The 21,079-nt window shown below is 51.8% G+C and overlaps 1 protein-coding gene across 1 annotated transcript in view; it reads left to right on the top strand.

Annotated features, from left to right (window-relative positions):
* The first annotated feature begins 2,270 nt into the window (after positions 1–2,270).
* Positions 2,271–21,079, top strand: part of CCDC114 (coiled-coil domain containing 114) — a 29,268-nt gene continuing 10,459 nt past the window's right edge. Inside the window, exons 1-5 of the mRNA XM_010368666.2 lie at positions 2,271–2,364; positions 3,892–3,991; positions 4,152–4,341; positions 10,613–10,735; positions 11,062–11,175. Of these exons, the coding sequence (XP_010366968.2) occupies positions 2,295–2,364; positions 3,892–3,991; positions 4,152–4,341; positions 10,613–10,735; positions 11,062–11,175 (597 nt within the window). The 5' untranslated portion in view covers positions 2,271–2,294. The remainder of the gene's footprint in view (positions 2,365–3,891; positions 3,992–4,151; positions 4,342–10,612; positions 10,736–11,061; positions 11,176–21,079) is intronic.

The raw sequence follows: 21,079 nt of genomic DNA, 5'->3' as shown, positions 1-21,079 counted from the left end.
GGGCTGGGGAGACATGTATTCCTTTTGGGGTGCAGGAAAAGAGGGCTCCATCTTCTTGAGAGGACTAGGGGGAGCTAGGGGCTAGGAAGATGGAAACTTGAGCCGGGGAGCTGAAAAATACGAGTCTAGGGCTCAGAATCAAGTTCTCTGAGTGGAATTGGCGCCAGGCTTGGGTACCATGGGGATATTAGGGGGGTCCCCATACTACGGCTATGTAGAAGGGCAAGAATCAGGGGATCTGAAGGTGGCGGCGGGATCTCCCCATCCTGGGCCTCCGAGATTTTGAGCTGAGCTGAGCGTATGCAGGCCGCTTCCTCCCACAGGAAACCGCAGGCGTCGGGCACACCCAGCCTGCAGGGAGAGGCGCCCACTGCCCGCCCGCCCGGGGAGGCCCACGTGGGCAGCAGCCGCCGCGGAGGGGGCGTGCCTTACAGAGCGAGTGGGTGTAACCAGAAGGGGGCGTGGCCGGAGAGCGGGGGCGGTACGGAGTGCCCGAGGCCCCACCCGCTTCCGCCTTCCAGCACGCGGACGTGGTAGGCTGCCAAGGGTTTTTGGCGGCTTCCCGGGAAGCCGTTGGTCGCGCTTGCGTAGTGAACCGCTGAGGCTGTGGTGAGCGCTCCTTCTCCCAGCAACTGGCGGCTTCGGCACCGCCTTCCTTCCTGTGAATCCTTAATTTAACGTGGTCATAGCCAGCTTAAGACACGCACCTCTTCGGCTCCCTCTTGTAGGACCTCGGCCTGGCCTGGAGGGCTTCCATACAGGTCCCCGCAGGCTCTTTCAGCTCCCGCCGCTTCCAGGCCGCAGTACTACCGAGACCTCAGCCTCGAGCTCCCCAGGACCGTTCCGACCTCCCGCAGGCCTTCCAGGCCTGAGCGCCTCCCGATTAGCCCGCCCTTCACCTCCCTCCCACCACGCCCCTCGTTAGGCCTTCCAAACTTGACCCTCGCAGCCAGCCCCTTACGGGGAAGCCCCTCCCCTCGCCAGCCCCGAGATCCCGCCCTTTACGGGTGCCCGTGCCCCTCGCCTAGTCGGCTCAGAAGCCCCGCGCTTTACAAGTGCCCGTGCCCCTCCCCTCGCCGACTCCGAAGCCCCGCCCTGTACAGGTGTTCGTGCCCCTCCCCTCGCCAGCCCCGAAGCCCAGCCCTGTACAGTGTTCGTGCCCCTTCCCTCGCCGTCTTCGAAGCCCGTCCTGTACAGGTGGCCGTGCCCTTCCCCTCGCAGGCTCTGAAGCCCCGCCCCTCGAAGTTCCTCCCATTCTCTTCACAGGTCTCAGTCCCGCCCATCACAGCTCCCTACGGCACGCCCCTCTCAGGCCTCACAGCCCTGCACCGCGCAGGGCTCCGCAGCCCCGGTCCATGGGCCCTCCCGGCTCCGCCCCTCGCAAGACCTCCCCGCCCATCAATTTTGTTTGTTTGTTTGTTTTTTGAGACGGAGTCTCGCTCTGTCGCCCAGGCTGGAGTGCAGTGGCGCGATCTCGGCTCACTGCAACCTCCGCCTCCCGGGTTCAAGCGATTCTCCTGCCTCAGTCTCCCGAGTAGCTAGCTGGGACTACAGGCACGACCCGCCACGTCCGGCTAATTTTTTGTACTTTTAGTAGAGACGGGTTTCACCATGTTGGCCAGTCTGGTCTCGAACTCCTGACCTCAAGTGATGCACCCGCCTCGGCCTCCCAAAGTGCTGGGATTACAGACGTGAGCCACCGCGCCTGGCCTCGCCCATCAGTTCTAAGTCCGTGGGAACCCTGCAGGTCTACGCCTCGCATCCTTCTCCGTCCTTCCCATAGTTTCTCCCGCGGCTTCGGTCCCTCCCTGGCCACTGTCCTCAGTCCTCATTGGTCCCTTATCTCCCCAGTAACCAGACCACAACACTGAGCTTGGAGCACCAAGAACAGGTCAGGCCCGGTCGGCAGGTGGGGCCCAGGACTCCCCAGACCCTGCCCAACCCCCCTACAGCAGGCCGGGGTTTCCCTCTCCCCTGCGACCAAACAGCCTGGCCTCGGATATCCTGAGAGCCCAGGAGACCTGTCGCCTGCCAAACCCGCGCCAGAATCAGAGCCGAGACGCAAGACCCAGAGTGTGAGAAGTGGGAGGGCGGGAGAGGTGTGGGAGAGGCCTGAAAGAGGTCCCCCTCCAACCCCTCTTGGAGGAATGAGGCCAGCGTGGTTCTAGGGTCACCCCCTTTCAATTCCCAGTCGCTCTCAGTTCATTGCCCACCCTCCTCTGGACTCTGGCTCGCCTGCTGTCTGAAGGGTCTTATATGTCCATCCTACAGGAGCCCCACCTTCTTTGGCCAGGATGCCTTTGGGACGCTTGGCAGGGAGCGCCCGCTCCGAGGAGGGAAGCGAGGCCTTTCTGGAGGGAATGGGTAATTCATTCATTGTTTATATCATTCACCCATTCTTTTCCAGCCCCCAGCTTTCCCCAGTTCCACGTCGTGTAGGGAGGGAGAGAGTCTGTCTGTCCAGGAGCGCCCTCTGGTGGGAAGAGACATGCGTCCTAAGGGAGGTGGGGCGGGCACCACCGTGGGTGGGCCAAGCCTGGGCAGTGGGGCAGGCTGGAGACTTCAGGCAGCAGAAGTTTGAGTGGGGCCCAGAACTCCCCGTAGGAATTGCCAAGGGGAGAAGGAAGGAAGGGTGTTTCTGCAGAGATGATAGAATGTGGCTAGAGTAGACTTTCTCATCCTCAGTACTGTTGAATCTTGGGTGGGATAATTCTTTGTTGTGGCGGCAGTCCTGTGTGTTGTAGGATGCCAAGCAGTGTCCATGGCCTCTACTCACTGGATACCAGTAGCCCCCTCCCTTCCCCACAAGTCATGGCAATGACAAATGTCTCTAGGCTGGGTGTGCTGGCTCATGCCTGTAATCCCAGCACTTTGGGAAGCTGAAGAAGGAGGATCACTTGAGCCCAGGAGTTCAAGACCAACCTGAGCAATACAGTGAGACCTCATCTCTACAAATAAATAAATAAATAAAATTAGCCAGGTCTGATGGTGTACACCCGTAATCCCAGCTACCCGGGAGGCTGAGGTGGGAGGATCACTTGAGCCTGCGAGGTGGAGGCTGCAGTGAGCTGAGACTGTGTCACTGCTCTCCAGCCTGGGGGACAGAGTGAGACCCTGTCTAGAAAAAATAAGTCTCCAGACACTGCAAATGTTTTTGGAAGGCAGAATCACCCCCGATTGAAAATTACTGGGCAAAAAGAAAAAAAAAAAAAGAAAAAAAAGAGAAAATTACTGGGCCTTTGGAGGTGGGGAGCGTGTGGGCAAGACTGGAGAGGTGGGTAAGGTCAGGTCATTTGGGGTCTTGGATCCCAGGCTGAGGTGCTGAGACTTTGTCCTGCAGGTACTGGGGCATCATGGGAGGCCTGTGACAGGTAGGGTCTGCTGTGGGTGGGGTAGGGCCGGCTGTGGGTGTAGAGAGACCCTCTGGGACTGTGCAGGAAGGCTGGAAATTGAGAGAAAGGTTGAGGTGATGGTCCAGGTAGGAGAGGATGAGGCCGAGCCCAGGGATGGGTTGAGAGAGGGAGGAGGCAAGAGGATGGGGCTGAGGGCTGCTGATGGTGGGGAGAAAAGGAGGGAGGGAGCAAGAGCCTTCCCAGTTCTGGGTGGTGTGCCCAGGCCCCAGAAGACCCAGAGGCCTTCCAGAAGTGCCCCTGGTGGGATGGGAGTGGGTTTTAGGGGAAAAAACCCTGAGTTCAGTTTTGGGTATGGAGGGATGAGGAAGCTCGAGGGATCCTGGAACTGAGGTGCATTCCTAGAGGGATGTTGGGGGCTGGATCTGCAGTTCAGTTGCAGTTTGTGAGACCCCAAAGAGAGCAGAATTCCTAGGTCCTGGGTTGGAAGGAGCTGGTAGCCAGGATCCCTATTGAGTCCCTTGGCCGGCCCTGTTCTCAGTGGATTGGGAGCTGAGTAGGCTGCAGCGACAATGCAAGGTGATGGAAGGGGAGAGGCGGGCCTACAGCAAGGAAGTCCACCAGCGCATCAACAAGCAACTGTGAGCTGGGCACCTGGGCCCTGAGCTGGGGAGGAGGGGGTCAGAGGGGCTGGAAGCTAGACTCCTGGGTCTGAGAGGGGAGCGCAGGAGAAGTGCGTCCTGCCTTTAGCAATGCTGAGTTCTGCCCCCTTACTGGCCTGCTACCTCCCTGTCTGGGTAGCGAGGAGATCCGGCGCTTGGAGGAGGTACGGGGTGATCTCCAGGTGCAGATCAGCGCAGCCCAGAACCAGGTCAAGCGGCTTCGGGACAGTGAGCGGCTGGAGAACATGGACCGCCTGTTGAAGGGCCGGGCCCAGGTGCAGGCAGAGATCAAGGAGCTGCAGGAGCAGACCAGGGCCCAGGACAAGCAGGTGGGTTTGAGATGGGGTTCTGCAGATCCTGCTCACGGGCAAGTGTTGTAACCTTGCCTTCCTTAGCGTCCCATGAGCCTTAGCGTCCTCATGGGAAATTGGGGTTATTGGGCCAGGCGTAGTGGCTCATGCCTGTAATCCCAGCACTTTGGGAGGCTGAGGCAGGCAGATCACTTGAGGTCAGGAGTTCGAGACCAGCCTGGCAAATGTGGTGAAACCCCGTCTCTACAAAAAATACAAAAATTAGCCAGGCATGGTGGCACATGCCTGTAATCCCAGCTACTAGGGAGGCTGAGGCAGGAGAATCGCTTAAACCCGGGGGGCAGAGGTTTCAGTGAACCAAGATTGTGCCACTGCGCTCCAGCCTGGGCAACAGAGCAAGACTGTCTAAAAAATAAATAAATAAATAAATAAATAAATAAATAAATAAGGGCTATTGAAAGCATCCATCTGGTAGAGTTGTGTTCAGTGGAAATATAGATGTTTGCTGCTTTAGCACAGTCCCAGGCATTCGAAAACAGGACTGGTGAGGTTAAGCAGGAAAGATTCGTATGGTAGAGTTCCCAAAACCTGCATTAGAGTCCTGGCCCTGCCGTCGGAGCTCTGTGACCACGGGCAGGCAGGTTTTCACCTCTCTGGGGCCTAGTTTCTTCATCTGCAAACGAGGATGGTGGTAATGCCGCAGTCTAGACAGGTTGCGAATCCCATCTGTTTCAGGACCTTGCTATTTGACCTTGCGAACAATGTGATTTTTCTAGGCCAGTGATCTGTCAAGTTTTTATGACCATGACTCATGAGGTGTAGTTCATACACACCAAGTTGCATACAGATGTAAACGCACACACCTATATTAATATATCTGAAACAGAAGTTTCAGCAAATTATATATATATATATATTTTATGTGGGATATATTCTGCTAAATTCTGGTCTACCCTTCATTTAAAAAACCAATTTGTCAGTTGGGCACAGTGGTGCATGTCTTGAGGCTGAGGGGGCAGGACTACTTGAGCCCAGGAGTTGGAGGCTTCAATGAGTTATGATTGCCCCACTGCACTCCAGCCTGGGCAACAGAGAGAGACCCACTTTCTTTTTCTTTTTCTTTTTTTTTGAGACGGAGTCTCGCTCTGTTCCCCAAGCTGGAGTGCAGTGGCTGGATCTCAGCTCACTGCAAGCTCCGCCTCCCGGGTTCACACTATTCTCCTGCCTCAGCCTCCTGAGTAGCTGGGACTACAGGCGCCCGCCACCTCGCCTGGCTAGTTTTTTGTATTTTTTAGTAGAGACGGGGTTTCACCATGTTAGTCAGGATGGTCTCGATCTCCTGACCTTGTGATCCGCCCGCCTCGGCCTCCCAAAGTGCTGAGATTATAGGCTTGAGCCACCGCGCCCGGCCTCTTTTTCTTTTACTTTTATTTTATTTTATTTTGAGACAAAGTCTTTCTCTGTCACCCAGGCTGGAGTGCAGTGGCAGGATCTTGGCTCACTGCAACCTCCGCCTCCCAGGTCAAGCGATCCTCCTGCCTCAGCCTCCTGAGTAGCTGGGACTACAGGCACGTGCCACCAAGCCCAGCTAATTTTTGTATTTTTGGTAGAGACAGGGTTTCGCCATGTTGGCCAGGCTGGTTTCAAATTCGTGGCCTTAGGTGACCCACTCACCTTGGCCTCCCAAAGTGCTGGGATTATAAGTGCGAGCCATAGTGCCTGGCCCAGACCCCCTTTCAAAAACAAAAAACAGTGATGCGGCCACAGGTAAGGCATCCACAAGTCAAGGAATCCCACCTGCAGAAATTGGCAAAGGCAAGGAATGGAAAGACAAGTTCCAGACTGGGAGAAAATATCTGCAAAGCATGCATCTGATAGAGAACTCGTGTCCAGAATATATTAAGAACTTGCCCAAACTCCATTAAAAAGACGGACCATACCAAGTGTTGGTAAGGATGGGGAGGAAGTAGAACTCTCATACTCTGCTGGTGGGAATGTGGAATGGCACACTACTCTTGGTACACAGTTTGGCAGGGTTTTTTTTTTTTTTTTAGATGAAGTCTAACTCTGTCACTCAGGCTGGAGTGCAATGGCACAGTGTCAACTCAATACAACCTCTGTCTCCTGGGTTCAAACATTCTCCTGTCTCAGCCTCCTGAGTAGCTGGGATTACAGGTGTGTGCCACCACTCCCAGCTAATTTTTATATTTTTATTTTTATTTTTTCATTTCATTTTTTTTTGTTTAGAGACTAAGTCTCACTCTGTCGCCCAGGCTGGAGTGCAGTGGCAAGGTCTTGGCTCACTGCAAGCTCTGCCTCTCGGGTTCAGGCCATTCTCCTGTCTCAGCCTCCCGAGTAGCTGGTATTACAGGTGTGTGCCACCACTCTGAGCTAATTTTTATATTTATATTTATATCTTTATTTTATTTATTTATTTTTTTTTGAGATTGAGTCTCGCTCTGTCGCCCAGGCTGGAGTGCAGTGGCAAGGTCTTGGCTCACTGCAAGCTCTGCCTCCCGGGTTCAGGCCATTCTCCTGCCTCAGCCTCCCGAGTAGCTGGGACTACAGGGGCCCGCCACAACGCCCGGCTATTTTTTTTTTGTATTTTTAGTAGAGACGGGGTTTCACCATGTTAGCCAGGAAGGTCTCGATCTCCTGACCTCGCGATCTGCCCACCTTGGCCTCCCAAAGTGCTGGGATTACAGGCGTGAGCCACCGCGCCCGGCTTTATATTTTTAGTAGAGAGCTGGGGGGGTTTCACCATGTTGGCCAGGATGATCTTGAACTCCTGACCTCAAGTGATCCACCCGCCTCGGCCTTCCAAAGTTCTGGGATTACAGACGTGGGCCACCACGCCTGGCCCAGTTTGGCAGTTGCCAAAAAACAAAATATATACTTGATGATATGATTCAGACATTCCACTCCTAGATGTTTACCCAAGAGGAAAGAAAGCCCATGTCCATATAACGAATTGTACGTGAATATTCGTAATAACCCAACTTGATTTGTAAAATCGAAAACTGAAACAACTCCAATGTCCATCGGTGGGCGAGTGGCCGAGCACATTGTGGTCTATACATGCAACGGAATGTGACTCATGAATAAAAGGAACCGGCTATTGATACACACAACATGGGTGGACCTCAAAATAACTATTCTGAGTGAAAGAAACCAGATACCCCTTTGGTCCCCAAAAGAGTCCATACTATACAATTCCATTAATATAAAATTCTAGGCCGGGCACGGTGGCTTATGCCTGTAATCCCAGCACTTTGGGAGGCCGAGGTGGGCGGATCACGAGGTCGGGAGATCGAGACCGTCCTGGCTAACACGGTGAAACCCCGTCTCTACTAAAAATACAAATATATATATTAGCCAGGCGCGGTGGCAGGTGCCTGTAGTCCCAGCTACTCGGGAGGCTGAGGCAGGAGAATGGCGTGAACCCGGGAGGCAGAGCTTGCAGTGAGCTGACATCACGCCACTACACTGCAGCCTGGGCGACAGAGTGAGACTCTGTCTCAAAAAAAAAAAAAAAAAAAAAAAAAAAAATTCTGGAAAATGCAAACCAATCTATAGTGACAGAAAACAGATGAGTGATTGCTGGGGGGAGACTCGACTGCAGGAAGAGAATGAGGTGAGGAACTATAAAAGAGCACGAGGAAACTTTTAGGGGTGATGGATATTTTCACTATTCTATATCAAAACATATCAAATTATACAGTTTGTTTATTTATTTATTTAGAGATGGAGTCTTGCTCTGTTACCCAGGCTGGAGTGCAGTGGCACAGTCTCAGCTCACTGCAATCTCCACCTCCCAGGTTCAAGCAATTCTTCTGCCTCAGCCTCCTGGGTAGTTGGGACTACAGGTGCCCGCCACCATGCCTGGCTGATTTCGTATTTTTAGTAGAGATGGGATTTTGCCATGTTGGCCAGGCTGGTCTCAAACTCCTGACCTCGGGTGATCTGCCCACGTCGGCCTCCCAAAATGCTGGAATTACAGGTGTGAGCCACCGTGCCCAGCCCAAATTGTACACTAAATATGTGCAGTTTTACCGTATGTCATCTATTCTTTAATAAAGCAATTATTGAGGCAGAAGGATTGCTTGAGTCTGGCCTGGGAGGTGGAGGCTGCAGTGAGCTATGATAGTACCACTGTACTCAGCCTGGGTGACAGTGAGACCCTGTCTCTAAAAAAAAAAAAAAGAAAAAAAAGGAAGAGAATTTTGTTGGGATTCATGTACAGTTGAAAAAATGCAGAGAACCGGCCGGGCGCGGTGGCTCAAGCCTGTAATCCCAGCACTTTGGGAGGCCGAGACGGGCGGATCATGAGGTCAGGAGATCGAGACCATCCTGGCTAATACGATGAAACCCCGTCTCTACTAAAAAATACAAAAAACTAGCCGGGCGACGAGGCGGGCGCCTGTAGTCCCAGCTACTCGGGAGGCTGAGACAGGAGAATGGCGTGAACCCGGGAGGCGGAGCTTGCAGTGAGCTGAGAGCCGGCCACTGCACTCCAGCCTGGGCGGCAGAGCAAGACTCTGTCTCAAAAAAAAAAAAAAAAAAAAAAAAAAAAAGAAAAAATGCAGAGATATCCCTTTTACACTTTGCTGCATTTTCCCCCAGTGTCAACATTTTGGGTATTTCTTTTTCTTTTATTTTTTGAGGTGGAGTCTCGCTCAGTCACCCAAGCTGGAGTGCAGTGGTGTGATCTCGTCTCTTTGCAGTCTCCACCTCCCAGGCCAGGCTCAAGTGATTGTTGTGCCTCAGCCACCTGAGTAGCTGGGATTACAGGCACATGCCATTACGCCCAGTTAAGTTTTGTATTTTTAGTAGAGACGAGGTTTCACCATGTTGGCCAGACTGGTCTCGAACTCCTGACGTCAGGTGATCCACTTGCCTTGGCCTCCCAAAGTGCTGGGATTACAGGTGTGAGCCACCTTACCCGGCCAACATATGAGTTTTTACAGGACATGATTAAACCCATAACAGAGCACAAATTGGCCGGGCGCGGTGGCTCAAGCCTGTAATCCCAGCACTTTGGGAGGCCGAGGCGGGCGGATCACGAGGTCAGGAGATCGAGACCATCCTGGCTAACACGGTGAAACCCCGTCTCTACTAAAAATACAAAAAATTAGCCGGGCGAGGTGGCGGGCGCCTGTGGTCCCAGCTACTCGGGAGGCTGAGGCAGGAGAATGGCGTGAACCCGGGAGGCGGAGCTTGCAGTGAGCTGAGATCCGGCCACTGCGCTCCAGCCTGGGCGACAGAGCAAGACTCCGTCTCAAAAAAAAAAAAAAAAAAAAAAAAAAAAAAAAAAACAGAGCACAAATTGAAGTGTTAAGCAATTCATTTGTCTATTTAGTCCGCATGTTATGTTGAATACCTTCTTTGTCTCAGACACGGAGAAAACATAAGACTCTCTGTCCTCATGGAACCCCCAGTTTGCTTGGAGACACACAGCACACCCCAATAAGTACAGATGAATACAGAAATGAGGACAGATTGGAAGCTGGTTTTAGGCATAAGCAGACCCAGGGATACTAATGTCATCAGGTTCATTCTCACCAGCTCTTCAACTCTCATCTCCACTTCTGTCCACTGGCCTCATTCTCCCAGGATCCTCCCTGTGGTGGGGCTGTGACAGCAGAAGTCCTGGAATCCCATTCTTCCATCTCATGTGCTTCCCCCAGACTATCAGGAAACGAGTCAGAGCTGGGTCTGGTGGCTCTTGCCTATAATCCCATCACTTTGGGAGGCCAAGGCGGGTGGATCACTTGAGGTCAGGAGTTCCAGACCAGTCTGGCCAACATGGCGAAACCCCATCTCTACTAAAAATACAAAAATTAGCTGGGTGTGGTGTACGAGCCTGTAATCCCAGCTACTTAGGAGGCTGAGGCACAAGAATTGCTTGAGCCTGGGAGGTGGAGGTTGCAGTGAGCCAAGATCACGCCACTGCACACTCCAGCCTGGGCGACAGAGCAAGACTCTGTCTCAACAACAACAAAAAAAGGGAAGGAGTCAGGCTGGCTCCATGGGGTCGCATTCCCATCTCTAGGCCAATCCCTGTGAGTGTCCAGACCTGGGTCATGTGGCTGATAGGGTGATACACTGTGGTTGGAAGGCCCACCAGAACCACATGGAGGGCTGGATAGTGTCAGCAGAAGGGTAGATGTTATTCTGGGGCAACAGGGACAGCAGATGTCTACCATGCTTAGTGACTCATTTTCCCTCAGCCATTCAATCTCTCCCACATTCAGGCAACCATAAATGAGTACCATCCTCTTTCTTCTAGATCCAGGAGTGGGAGACACGGATCTTTACGCACAGTAAGAATGTCAGGTCCCCGGGATTCATCCTGGATCAGAAGGTCAAGATCGGGCGAAGGATCAGGATCCTAGAAGACCAGTTGGACAGGGTGAGGGTCAGCCTCCTGGTCCCTCCACTTGAATTGTGGGGTTATGGGAAGAACGGGGCATGGTCGTTGGGTTCTGGAAATGGTGGACAGTGTGTGCACATGTGTGTCAGGACACAGGATTCTGGAGGGATGGAGGTTCCCAAGGAAAGGAGATTGATGGGTCCTTAGAGGGGAGTGGACATTGATTTCAGGAACCCAAAGAACCGATGTTTCTTAGGAAACAGGCCAGCCCCACCTCTGATAAGCGTCTCCTCCTTGGCTGAGCTTGGAGGAGGCAGGCAGGCCTGGCCTCAGACCCACTCTTCCATCCGCCTTTCTACTCCCAGGTCACTTGTCACTTTGACAACCAGCTGGTGCGGAACGCGGCCCTGCGGGAGGAGCTGGATCTGCTGCGGATCGACAGGAACCGCTATCTGAACATGGACCGCAAGCTGAAGAAGGTCAGCGGCCCTGAAATCCAGGGGAGGAGAGAGGGACCCCTGCCCAGGTCCTCCCCACAGCTGTTTGCCCTTCCTGCTCTAGCACTCAGGCCTCAAGTATGGAATTGACTAGAGCTGTAGGCTTGCTTTAGTCCAGAAGGCATGGAGGCCTGGGAAATGTTGGAGGACACTTCCAACAAAAAAGTGGCCTCATTTATAGTTGTAGAAAGCAGAGTGCCATTCTGAATAGTATCACCCAGGGCAATCTATTGCCTGACTATTGCAAGACCATTTATTATACATTCCATGGGGATCTTTGAAGAACCAGCCCTGTCCCCTCTCTTTTGACTTTCTTTCTTTCTCTCTCTCTTTCTCTCTTTCTCTCTCTCTCTCTCTCTCTTTCTCTCTCTCTCTCTCTCTTTCTCTCTCTCTCTCTTTCTCTCTCTCTCTTTCTCTCTTTCTCTCTCTCTCTCTCGTCGTCCTAAGGGAGGTGGGGCGGGCACCACCGTGGGTGGGCCAAGCCTGGGCAGTGGGGCAGGCTGGAGACTTCAGGCAGCAGAGTTTGAGTGGGGCCCAGACTCCCCGTAGGAATTGCCAAGGGGAGAAGGAAGGAAGGGTGTTTCTGCAGAGATGATAGAATGTGGCTAGAGTAGACTTTCTCATCCTCAGTACTGTTGAATCTTGGGTGGGATAATTCTTTGTTGTGGCGGCAGTCCTGTGTGTTGTAGGATGCCAAGCAGTGTCCATGGCCTCTACTCACTGGATACCAGTAGCCCCCTCCCTTCCCCACAAGTCATGGCAATGACAAATGTCTCTAGGCTGGGTGTGCTGGCTCATGCCTGTAATCCCAGCACTTTGGGAAGCTGAAGAAGGAGGATCACTTGAGCCCAGGAGTTCAAGACCAACCTGAGCAATACAGTGAGACCTCATCTCTACAAATAAATAAATAAATAAAATTAGCCAGGTCTGATGGTGTACACCCGTAATCCCAGCTACCCGGGAGGCTGAGGTGGGAGGATCACTTGAGCCTGCGAGGTGGAGGCTGCAGTGAGCTGAGACTGTGTCACTGCTCTCCAGCCTGGGGGACAGAGTGAGACCCTGTCTAGAAAAAATAAGTTCTCCAGACACTGCAAATGTTTTTGGAAGGCAGAATCACCCCCGATTGAAATTACTGGGCAAAAAGAAAAAAAAAAAAAGAAAAAAAAGAGAAAATTACTGGGCCTTTGGAGGTGGGGAGCGTGTGGGCAAGACTGGAGAGGTGGGTAAGGTCAGGTCATTTGGGGTCTTGGATCCCAGGCTGAGGTGCTGAGACTTTGTCCTGCAGGTACTGGGGCATCATGGGAGCCTGTGACATACTGCTTCCCGGCTTTGAACCCTCTATACTGTTTGTTAGTGTGGTAATGCTGCCAGCCAGGGCTGTGGAGCAGAGCGAGACTGGTTGGGCATGATCAAGAAGGTGAGGGCCCCTAGCTTTAGTCCTCTCCCTTATCTTGGTGTGCCCAGGCCCCAGAAGCCCAGAGGCCTTCCAGAAGTGCCCCTGGTGGGATGGGAGGGGTTTTAGGGGAAAAAACCCTGAGTTCAGTTTTGGGTATGGAGGGATGAGGAGCTCGGGGATCCTGGAACTGAGGTGCATTCCTAGAGGGATGTTGGGGGCTGGATCTCAGTTCAGTTTTAGTTTAACCCCAAAGAGAGCAGAATTCCTAGGTCCTGGGTTGGAAGGAGCTGGTAGCCAGGATCCCTATTGAGTCCCTTGGCCGGCCCTGTTCTCAGTGGATTGGGACTGAGTAGGCTGCAGCGACAATGCAAGGTGATGGAAGGGGAGAGGCGGGCCTACAGCAAGGAAGTCCACCAGCGCATCAACAGCAACTGTGAGCTGGGCACCTGGGCCCTGAGCTGGGGAGGAGGGGGTCAGAGGGGCTGGAAGCTAGACTCCTGGGTCGAGAGGGGAGCGCAGGAGAATTGCGTCCTGCCTTTAGCAATGCTGAGTTCTGCCCCTTACTGGCCTGCTACCTCCTTCTGGGTAGCGAGGAGATCCGGCGCTTGGAGGAGGTACGGGGTGATCTCCAGTGCAGATCACGCAGCCCAGAACCAGTCAAGCGGCTTCGGGACAGTGAGCGGCTGGAGAACATGGACCGCCTGTTAAGGGCCGGCCCAGGTGCAGGCAGAGATCAAGGAGCTGCAGGAGCAGACCAGGGCCCAGGACAAGCAGGTGGGTTTGAGATGGGGTTCTGCAGATCCTGCTCACGGGCAAGTGTTGTAACCTTGCCTCCTTAGCGTCCCATGAGCCTTAGCGTCCTCATGGGAAATTGGGGTTTTGGCCAGGCGTAGTGGCTCATGCCTGTAATCCCAGCACTTTGGGAGGCTGAGGCAGGCAGATCACTTGAGGTCAGGAGTTCGAGACCAGCCTGGCAATGTGGTGAAACCCCGTCTCTACAAAAAATACAAAAATTAGCCAGGCATGGTGCACATGCCTGTAATCCCAGCTTAGGGAGGCTGAGGCAGGAGAATCGCTTAAACCCGGGGGGCAGAGGTTTTCAGTAACCAAGATTGTCCACTGCGCTCCACCTCCAACAGAGCAGCACTTCTAAAAAATAAATAAATAAATAAATAAATAATAAATAAATAAGGGCTATTGAAAGCATCCATCTGGTAGAGTTGTGTTCAGTGGAAATATAGTTTTGCTGCTTTACACAGTCCCAGGCATTCGAAACAGGACTGGTGAGGTTAGCAGGAAAGATTCGTATGGTAGAGTTCCCAAAACCTGCATTAGAGTCCTGGCCCTGCCGTCGGAGCTCTGTGACCACGGGCAGGCAGGTTTTCACCTCTCTGGGCCTAGTTCTTCATCTGCAAACGAGGATGGTGGTAATGCCGCAGTCTAGACAGGTTGCGAATCCCATCTGTTTCAGGACCTTGCTATTTGACCTTGCGAACAATGTGATTTTTCTAGGCCAGTGATCTGTCAAGTTTTTATGACCATGACTCATGAGGTGTAGTTCATACACACCAAGTTGCATACAGATGTAAACGCACACACCTATATTAATATATCTGAAACAGAAGTTTCAGCAAATTATAATATATATATTTTATGTGGGATATATCTGCTAATTCTGGTCTACCCTTCATTTAAAAAACCAATTTGTCAGTTGGGCACAGTGGTGCATGTCTTGAGGCTGAGGGGGCAGGACTACTTGAGCCCAGGAGTTGGAGGCTTCAATGAGTTATGATTGCCCCACTGCACTCCAGCTGGGCAACAGAGAGAGACCCACTTCTTTTCTTTTTCTTTTTTTTTAGTGACACTCGCTCTTCCCCAGCTGGAGTGCAGTGGCTGGATCTCAGCTCACTGCAACTCCGCCTCCCGGGTTCACACACTTTCTCCTGCCTCAGCCTCCTTAGATCTCTCAACCCCGCCCCCACCTCCCTCTTTTTTTTTTTTAGTAGAGACGGGTTTCACCATGTTAGTCAGGATGGTCTCGATCTCCTGACCTTGTGATCCGCCCGCCTCGGCCTCCCAAAGTGCGAGATTATAGGCTTGAGCCACCGCCCCCCCTCTTTTTCTTTTACTTTTTTTTTTTTTTTTTCTTCTTTCTCTGTCCCCCAGGCTGGAGTGCAGTGGCAGGATCTTGGCTCACTGCAACCTCCGCCTCCCAGGTCAAGCGATCCTCCTGCCTCAGCCTCCTGAGTAGCTGGGACTACAGGCACGTGCCACCAAGCCCAGCTAATTTTTGTATTTTTGGTAGAGACAGGGTTTCGCCATGTTGGCCAGGCTGGTTTCAAATTCGTGGCCTTAGGTGACCCACTCACCTTGGCCTCCCAAAGTGCTGGGATTATAAGTGCGAGCCATAGTGCCTGGCCCAGACCCCCTTTCAAAAACAAAAAACAGTGATGCGGCCACAGGTAAGGCATCCACAAGTCAGGAATCCCACCTGCAGAAATTGGCAAAGGCAAGGAATGGAAACAAGTTCAGACTGGGAGAAAATATCTGCAAAGCATGCATCTGATAGAGAACTCGTGTCCAGAATATATTAAGAACTTGCCCAAACTCCATAAAAAGACGGACCATACAAGTGTTGGTAAGGATGGGGAGGAAGTAGAACTCTCATACTCTGCTGGTGGGAATGTGGATGGCACACTACTCTTGGTACACAGTTTGCGGGTTTTTTTTTTTTTTTTTTAGATGAAGTCTAACTCTGTCACTCAGGCTGGAGTGCAATGCACAGTGTCAACTCAATACACCTCTGTCTCCTGGGTTCAAACATCTCCTGTCTCAGCCCTGAGTAGCTGGGATTACAGGTGTGTGCCACCACTCCAGCTAATTTTTATATTTTTATTTTTATTTTTTATTTCATTTTTTTTTGTTTAGAGACTAAGTCTCACTCTGTCGCCCAGGCTGGAGTGCAGTGGCAAGGTCTTGGCTCACTGCAAGCTCTGCCTCCGGGTTCAGGCCATTCTCCTGTCTCAGCCCTCCGAGTAGCTGGTATTACAGTGTGTGCCACCACTCTGACTAATTTTTATTATATTTATATCTTTATTTTATTTATTTATTTTTTTTGAGATTGAGTCTCGCTCTGTCCCCAGGCTGGAGTGCAGTGGCAAGGTCTTGGCTCACTGCAAGCTCTGCTCTCGGTGCGCCCCATCTGGCTCCCACTGGCTGCTTTATTCTTGCAGTCTATGATCACGGATTCTCCCCATCGCCGCAGGTCTCGCCTCTTGCAGCCCACCACGCCCGCTACTTTTTTTTTTTTTCTATCACCATGTTAGCCAGGAAGGTCTCGATCTCCTGACCTCGCGATCTGCCCACCTTGGCCCCCAAAGTGCTGGGATTACAGGCGTGAGCCACCGCGCCCGGCTTTATATTTTTAGTAGAGAGCTGGGGGGGTTTCACCATGTTGGCCAGGATGATCTTGAACTCCTGACCTCAAGTGATCCACCCGCCTCGGCCTTCCAAAGTTCTGGGATAGACGTGGGCCACCACGCCTGGCCCAGTTGGCAGTTGCCAAAAAAAAAATATATACTTGATGATATGATTCAGACATTCCACTCCTAGATGTTTACCCAAGAGGAAAGAAAGCCCATGTCCATAAACGAATTGTACGTGAATATTCGTAATAACCCAACTTGATTTGTAAAATCGAAAACTGAAACAACTCCAATGTCCATCGGTGGGCGAGTGGCCGAGCACATTGTGGTCTATACATGCAACGGAATGTGACTCATGAATAAAGGAAACCGGCTATTGATACACACAACATGGGTGGACCTCAAAATAACTATCTGAGTGAAAGAAACCAGATACCCCTTTGGTCCCCAAAAGAGTCCATACTATACATTCCATTAATATAAATTCTAGGCCGGGCACGGTGGCTTATGCCTGTAACCCAGCACTTTGGGAGGCCGAGTGGGCGGATCACAGGTCGGGAGATCGAGACCGTCCTGGCTAACACGGTGAAACCCCGTCTCCTACTAAAAATACAAATATATATATTAGCCAGGCGCGGTGGCAGGTGCCTGTAGTCCCAGCTACTCGGGAGGCTGAGGCAGGAGAATGCGTGAACCCGGGAGGCAGAGCTTGCAGTGAGCTGACATCACGCCACTACACTGCAGCCTGGGCGACAGAGTGAGACTCTGTCTCAAAAAAAAAAAAAAAAAAAAAAAAAAATTCTGGAAAATGCAAACCAATCTATAGTGACAGAAAACAGATGAGTGATTGCTGGGGGGAGACTCGACTGCAGGAAGAGATGAGGTGAGGAACTATAAAAGAGCACGAGGAAACTTTTAGGGGGTATGGATATTTTCACTATCTATATCAAAACATATCAATTATACAGTTTGTTTATTTATTTATTTAGAGATGGAGTCTTGCTGTTACCACAGGCTGGAGTGCAGTGGCACAGTCTCAGCTCACTGCAATCTCCACCTCCCAGGTTCAAGCAATTCTTCTGCCTCAGCCTCCTGGGTAGTTGGGACTACAGGTGCCCGCCACCATGCCTGGCTGATTTCGTATTTTTAGTAGAGATGGGATTTTGCCATGTTGGCCAGGCTGGTCTCAAACTCCTGACCTCGGGTGATCTGCCCACGTCGGCCTCCCAAAATGCTGGATTACAGGTGTGAGCCACCGTGCCCAGCCCAAATTGTACACTAATATGTGCAGTTTTACCGTATGTCTCTATTCTTTAATAAAGCAATTATTGAGGCAGAAGGATTGCTTGAGTCTGGCCTGGGAGGTGGAGGCTGCAGTGAGCTATGATAGTACCACTGTACTCAGCCTGGGTGACAGTGAGACCCTGTCTCTAAAAAAAAAAAAGAAAAAAAAGGAAGAGAATTTTGTTGGGATTCATGTACAGTTGAAAAAACATGCAGAGAACCGGCCGGCGCGGTGGCTCAAGCCTGTAATCCCAGCACTTTGGGAGGCCGAGACGGGCGGATCATGAGGTCAGGAGATCGAGACCATCCTGGCTAATACGATGAAACCCCGTCTCTACTAAAAAATACAAAAAACTAGCCGGGCGAACGAGGCGGGCGCCTGTAGTCCCAGCTACTCGGGAGGCTGAGACAGGAGAATGGCGTGAACCCGGGAGGCGGAGCTTGCAGTGAGCTGAGAGCCGGCCACTGCACTCCAGCCTGGGCGGCAGAGCAAGACTCTGTCTCAAAAAAAAAAAAAAAAAAAAAAAAAAGAAAAAATGCAGAGATATCCCTTTTACACTTTGCTGCATTTTCCCCCAGTGTCAACATTTTGGGTATTTCTTTTTCTTTTTTTTTGAGGTGGAGTCTCGCTCAGTCACCCAAGCTGGAGTGCAGTGGTGTGATCTCGTCTCTTTGCAGTCTCCACCTCCCAGGCCAGGCTCAAGTGATTGTTGTGCCTCAGCCACCTGAGTAGCTGGGATTACAGGCACATGCCATTACGCCCAGTTAAGTTTTGTATTTTTAGAGACGAGGTTTCACCATGTTGGCCAGACTGGTCTCCTCCTGACGTCAGGTGATCCACTTGCCTTGCCTCCCAAAGTGCTGGGATTACAGGTGTGAGCCACCTTACCCGGCCACATATGAGTTTTTACAGGACATGATTAAACCCATAACAGAGCACAAATTGGCCGGGCGCGGTGGCTCAAGCCTGTAATCCCAGCACTTGGGAGGCCGAGGCGGGCGGATCACGAGGTCAGGAGATCGAGACCATCCTGGCTAACACGGTGAAACCCCGTCTCTACTAAAAATACAAAAATTAGCCGGGCGAGGTGGCGGGCGCCTGTGGTCCCAGCTATCGGAGGCTGAGGCAGGAGAATGGCGTGAACCCGGGAGGCGGAGCTTGCAGTGAGCTGAGATCCGGCCCCTCGCTCCAGCCTGGGCGACAAGCAAGACTCCGTCTCAAAAAAAAAAAAAAAAAAAAAAAAAAAAAAAAAACAGAGCACAAATTGAAGTGTTAAGCAATTCATTTGTCTATTTAGTCCGCATGTTATGTTGAATACCTTCTTTGTCTCAGACACGGAGAAACATAAGACTCTCTGTCCTCATGGAACCCCCAGTTTGCTTGGAGACACACAGCACACCCAATAAGTACAGATGAATACAGAAATGAGGACAGATTGGAAGCTGGTTTTAGGCATAAGCAGACCCAGGGATACTAATGTCATCAGGTTCATTCTCACCAGCTCTTCAACTCTCATCTCCACTTCTGTCCACTGGCCTCATTCTCCCAGGATCCTCCCTGTGTGGGGCTGTGACAGCAGAAGTCCTGGAATCCCATTCTTCCATCTCATGTGCTTCCCCCAGACTATCAGGAAACGAGTCAGAGCTGGGTCTGGTGGCTCTTGCCTATAATCCCTCACTTTGGGAGGCCAAGGCGGGTGGATCACTTGAGGTCAGGAGTTCCAGACCAGTCTGGCCAACATGGCGAAACCCCATCTCTACTAAAATACAAAATTAGCTGGGTGGGTGTGACGAGCCTGTAATCCCAGCTACTTAGGAGGCTGAGGCACAAGAATTGCTTGAGCCTGGGAGGTGGAGGTTGCAGTGAGCCAAGATCACGCCACTGCACACTCCAGCCTGGGCGACAGAGCAAGACTCTGTCTACAAACAACAAAAAAGGGAAGGAGTCAGGCTGGCTCCATGGGGTCGCATTCCCATCTCTAGGCCAATCCCTGTGAGTGTCCAGACCTGGGTCATGTGGCTGATAGGGTGATACACTGTGGTTGGAAGGCCCACCAGAACCACATGGAGGGCTGGATAGTGTCAGCAGAAGGGTAGATGTTATTCTGGGGCAACAGGGACAGCAGATGTTCTACCATGCTTGTGACTCATTTTCCTCAGCCATTCAATCTCTCCCACATTCAGGCAACCATAAATGAGTACCATCCTCTTTCTTCTAGATCCAGGAGTGGGAGACACGGATCTTTACGCACAGTAAGAATGTCAGGTCCCCGGGATTCATCCTGTCAGAAGGTCAAGATCGGGCGAAGGATCAGGATCCTAGAAGACCAGTTGGACAGGGTGAGGGTCAGCCTCCTGGTCCCTCACTTGAATTGTGGGGTTATGGGAAGAACGGGGCATGGTCGTTGGGTTCTGGAAATGGTGGACAGTGTGTGCACATGTGTGTCAGACACAGGATTCTGGAGGGATGGAGGTTCCCAGGAAAGGAGATTGATGGGTCCTTAGAGGGGAGTGGACATTGATTTCAGGAACCCAAAGAACCGATGTTTCTTAGGAAACAGGCCAGCCCCACCTCTGATAAGCGTCTCCTCCTTGGCTGAGCTTGGAGGAGGCAGGCAGGCCTGGCCTCAGACCCACTCTTCCATCCGCCTTTCTACTCCCAGGTCACTTGTCACTTTGACAACCAGCTGGTGCGGAACGCGGCCCTGCGGGAGGAGCTGGATCTGCTGCGGATCGACGGAACCGCTATCTAACATGGACCGCAAGCTAGAAGGTCAGCGGCCCTGAATCCAGGGGAGGAGAGAGGGACCCCTGCCCAGGTCCTCCCCACAGCTTTTGCCCTTCCTGCTCTAGCACTCAGGCCTCAAGTATGGAATTGACTAGAGCTGTAGGCTTGCTTTAGTCCAGAAGGCATGGAGGCCTGGGAAATGTTGGAGGACACTTCCAACAAAAAAGTGGCCTCATTTATAGTGTGTAGAAGCAGAGTGCCATTCTGATAGTATCACCCAGGGCAACTATTGCCTGACTATTGCAAGACCATTTATTATACATTCCATGGGGATCTTTGAAGAACCAGCCTGTCCCCTCTCTTTTGACTTTCTTTCTTTCTCTCTCTCTCTCTTCTCTCTCTCTCTCTCTCTCTCTCTCTCTCTCTCTCTCTCTCTCTCTCTCTTCTCCTCTCTCTCTTTCTCTCTCTCTCTCTCTCTCTCTTTCTCTCTCTCTCTCTCTCTCTCTCTCTCTCTCTCTCTCTCTCTTCTCCTCTCTCTCTCTCTTCTTCTCTCTCTCTCTTCTCTTTCTCTCTCTCTCTCTTTCCTCTCTCTCTCTTCTCTCTCTCTCCTCTTCTCTCTCTTCTCTTTCTCTCTTCTCTCTTTCTCTCTTCTCTCTCTCTCTCTTCTCTGCTCTCTTCTCTCTCCTCTTCTCTCGTCTTTCTCTCTCTCTCTTTCTCTCTCTCTCTCTCTCTCTTCTCTCTCCTTTCCTTTCTCTTCTCTCCCTCTCTTCTCTTTCTCTCTCTCTCTTTCTCTCCTTTCTCTCTCTCTCTCTTCTCTCTCTCTCTCTCATCTTCTCTCATTCCCTCACTCTCCAGCCTCGTCCTCTCTTCTCTCTCTCTTTCTCCTTCTCTCTCTTCTCCTCTCTCTTCCTTCTTCCCTCCTCTCTCTCCTCTCTCTCTCATCTCTCTTTCTCTCTCTTTCTCTCTTTCTCTCTTTCTCTCTTCTCCTCTCTTTCCTCTCTCTCTCTCACTCTCTCTATCTCTCTTGCTCTCTCTCCTCTCTCATCTCTCTCG

The sequence above is a fragment of the Rhinopithecus roxellana genome, chromosome 12 (genome assembly GCF_007565055.1).
Source record: "Rhinopithecus roxellana isolate Shanxi Qingling chromosome 12, ASM756505v1, whole genome shotgun sequence".
NCBI classification, from domain to species: Eukaryota; Metazoa; Chordata; class Mammalia; order Primates; family Cercopithecidae; genus Rhinopithecus; species Rhinopithecus roxellana.
The sequence above is the reverse complement of the archived record's forward strand: the minus strand, read 5'-3'. Positions and strand labels throughout refer to the sequence as shown.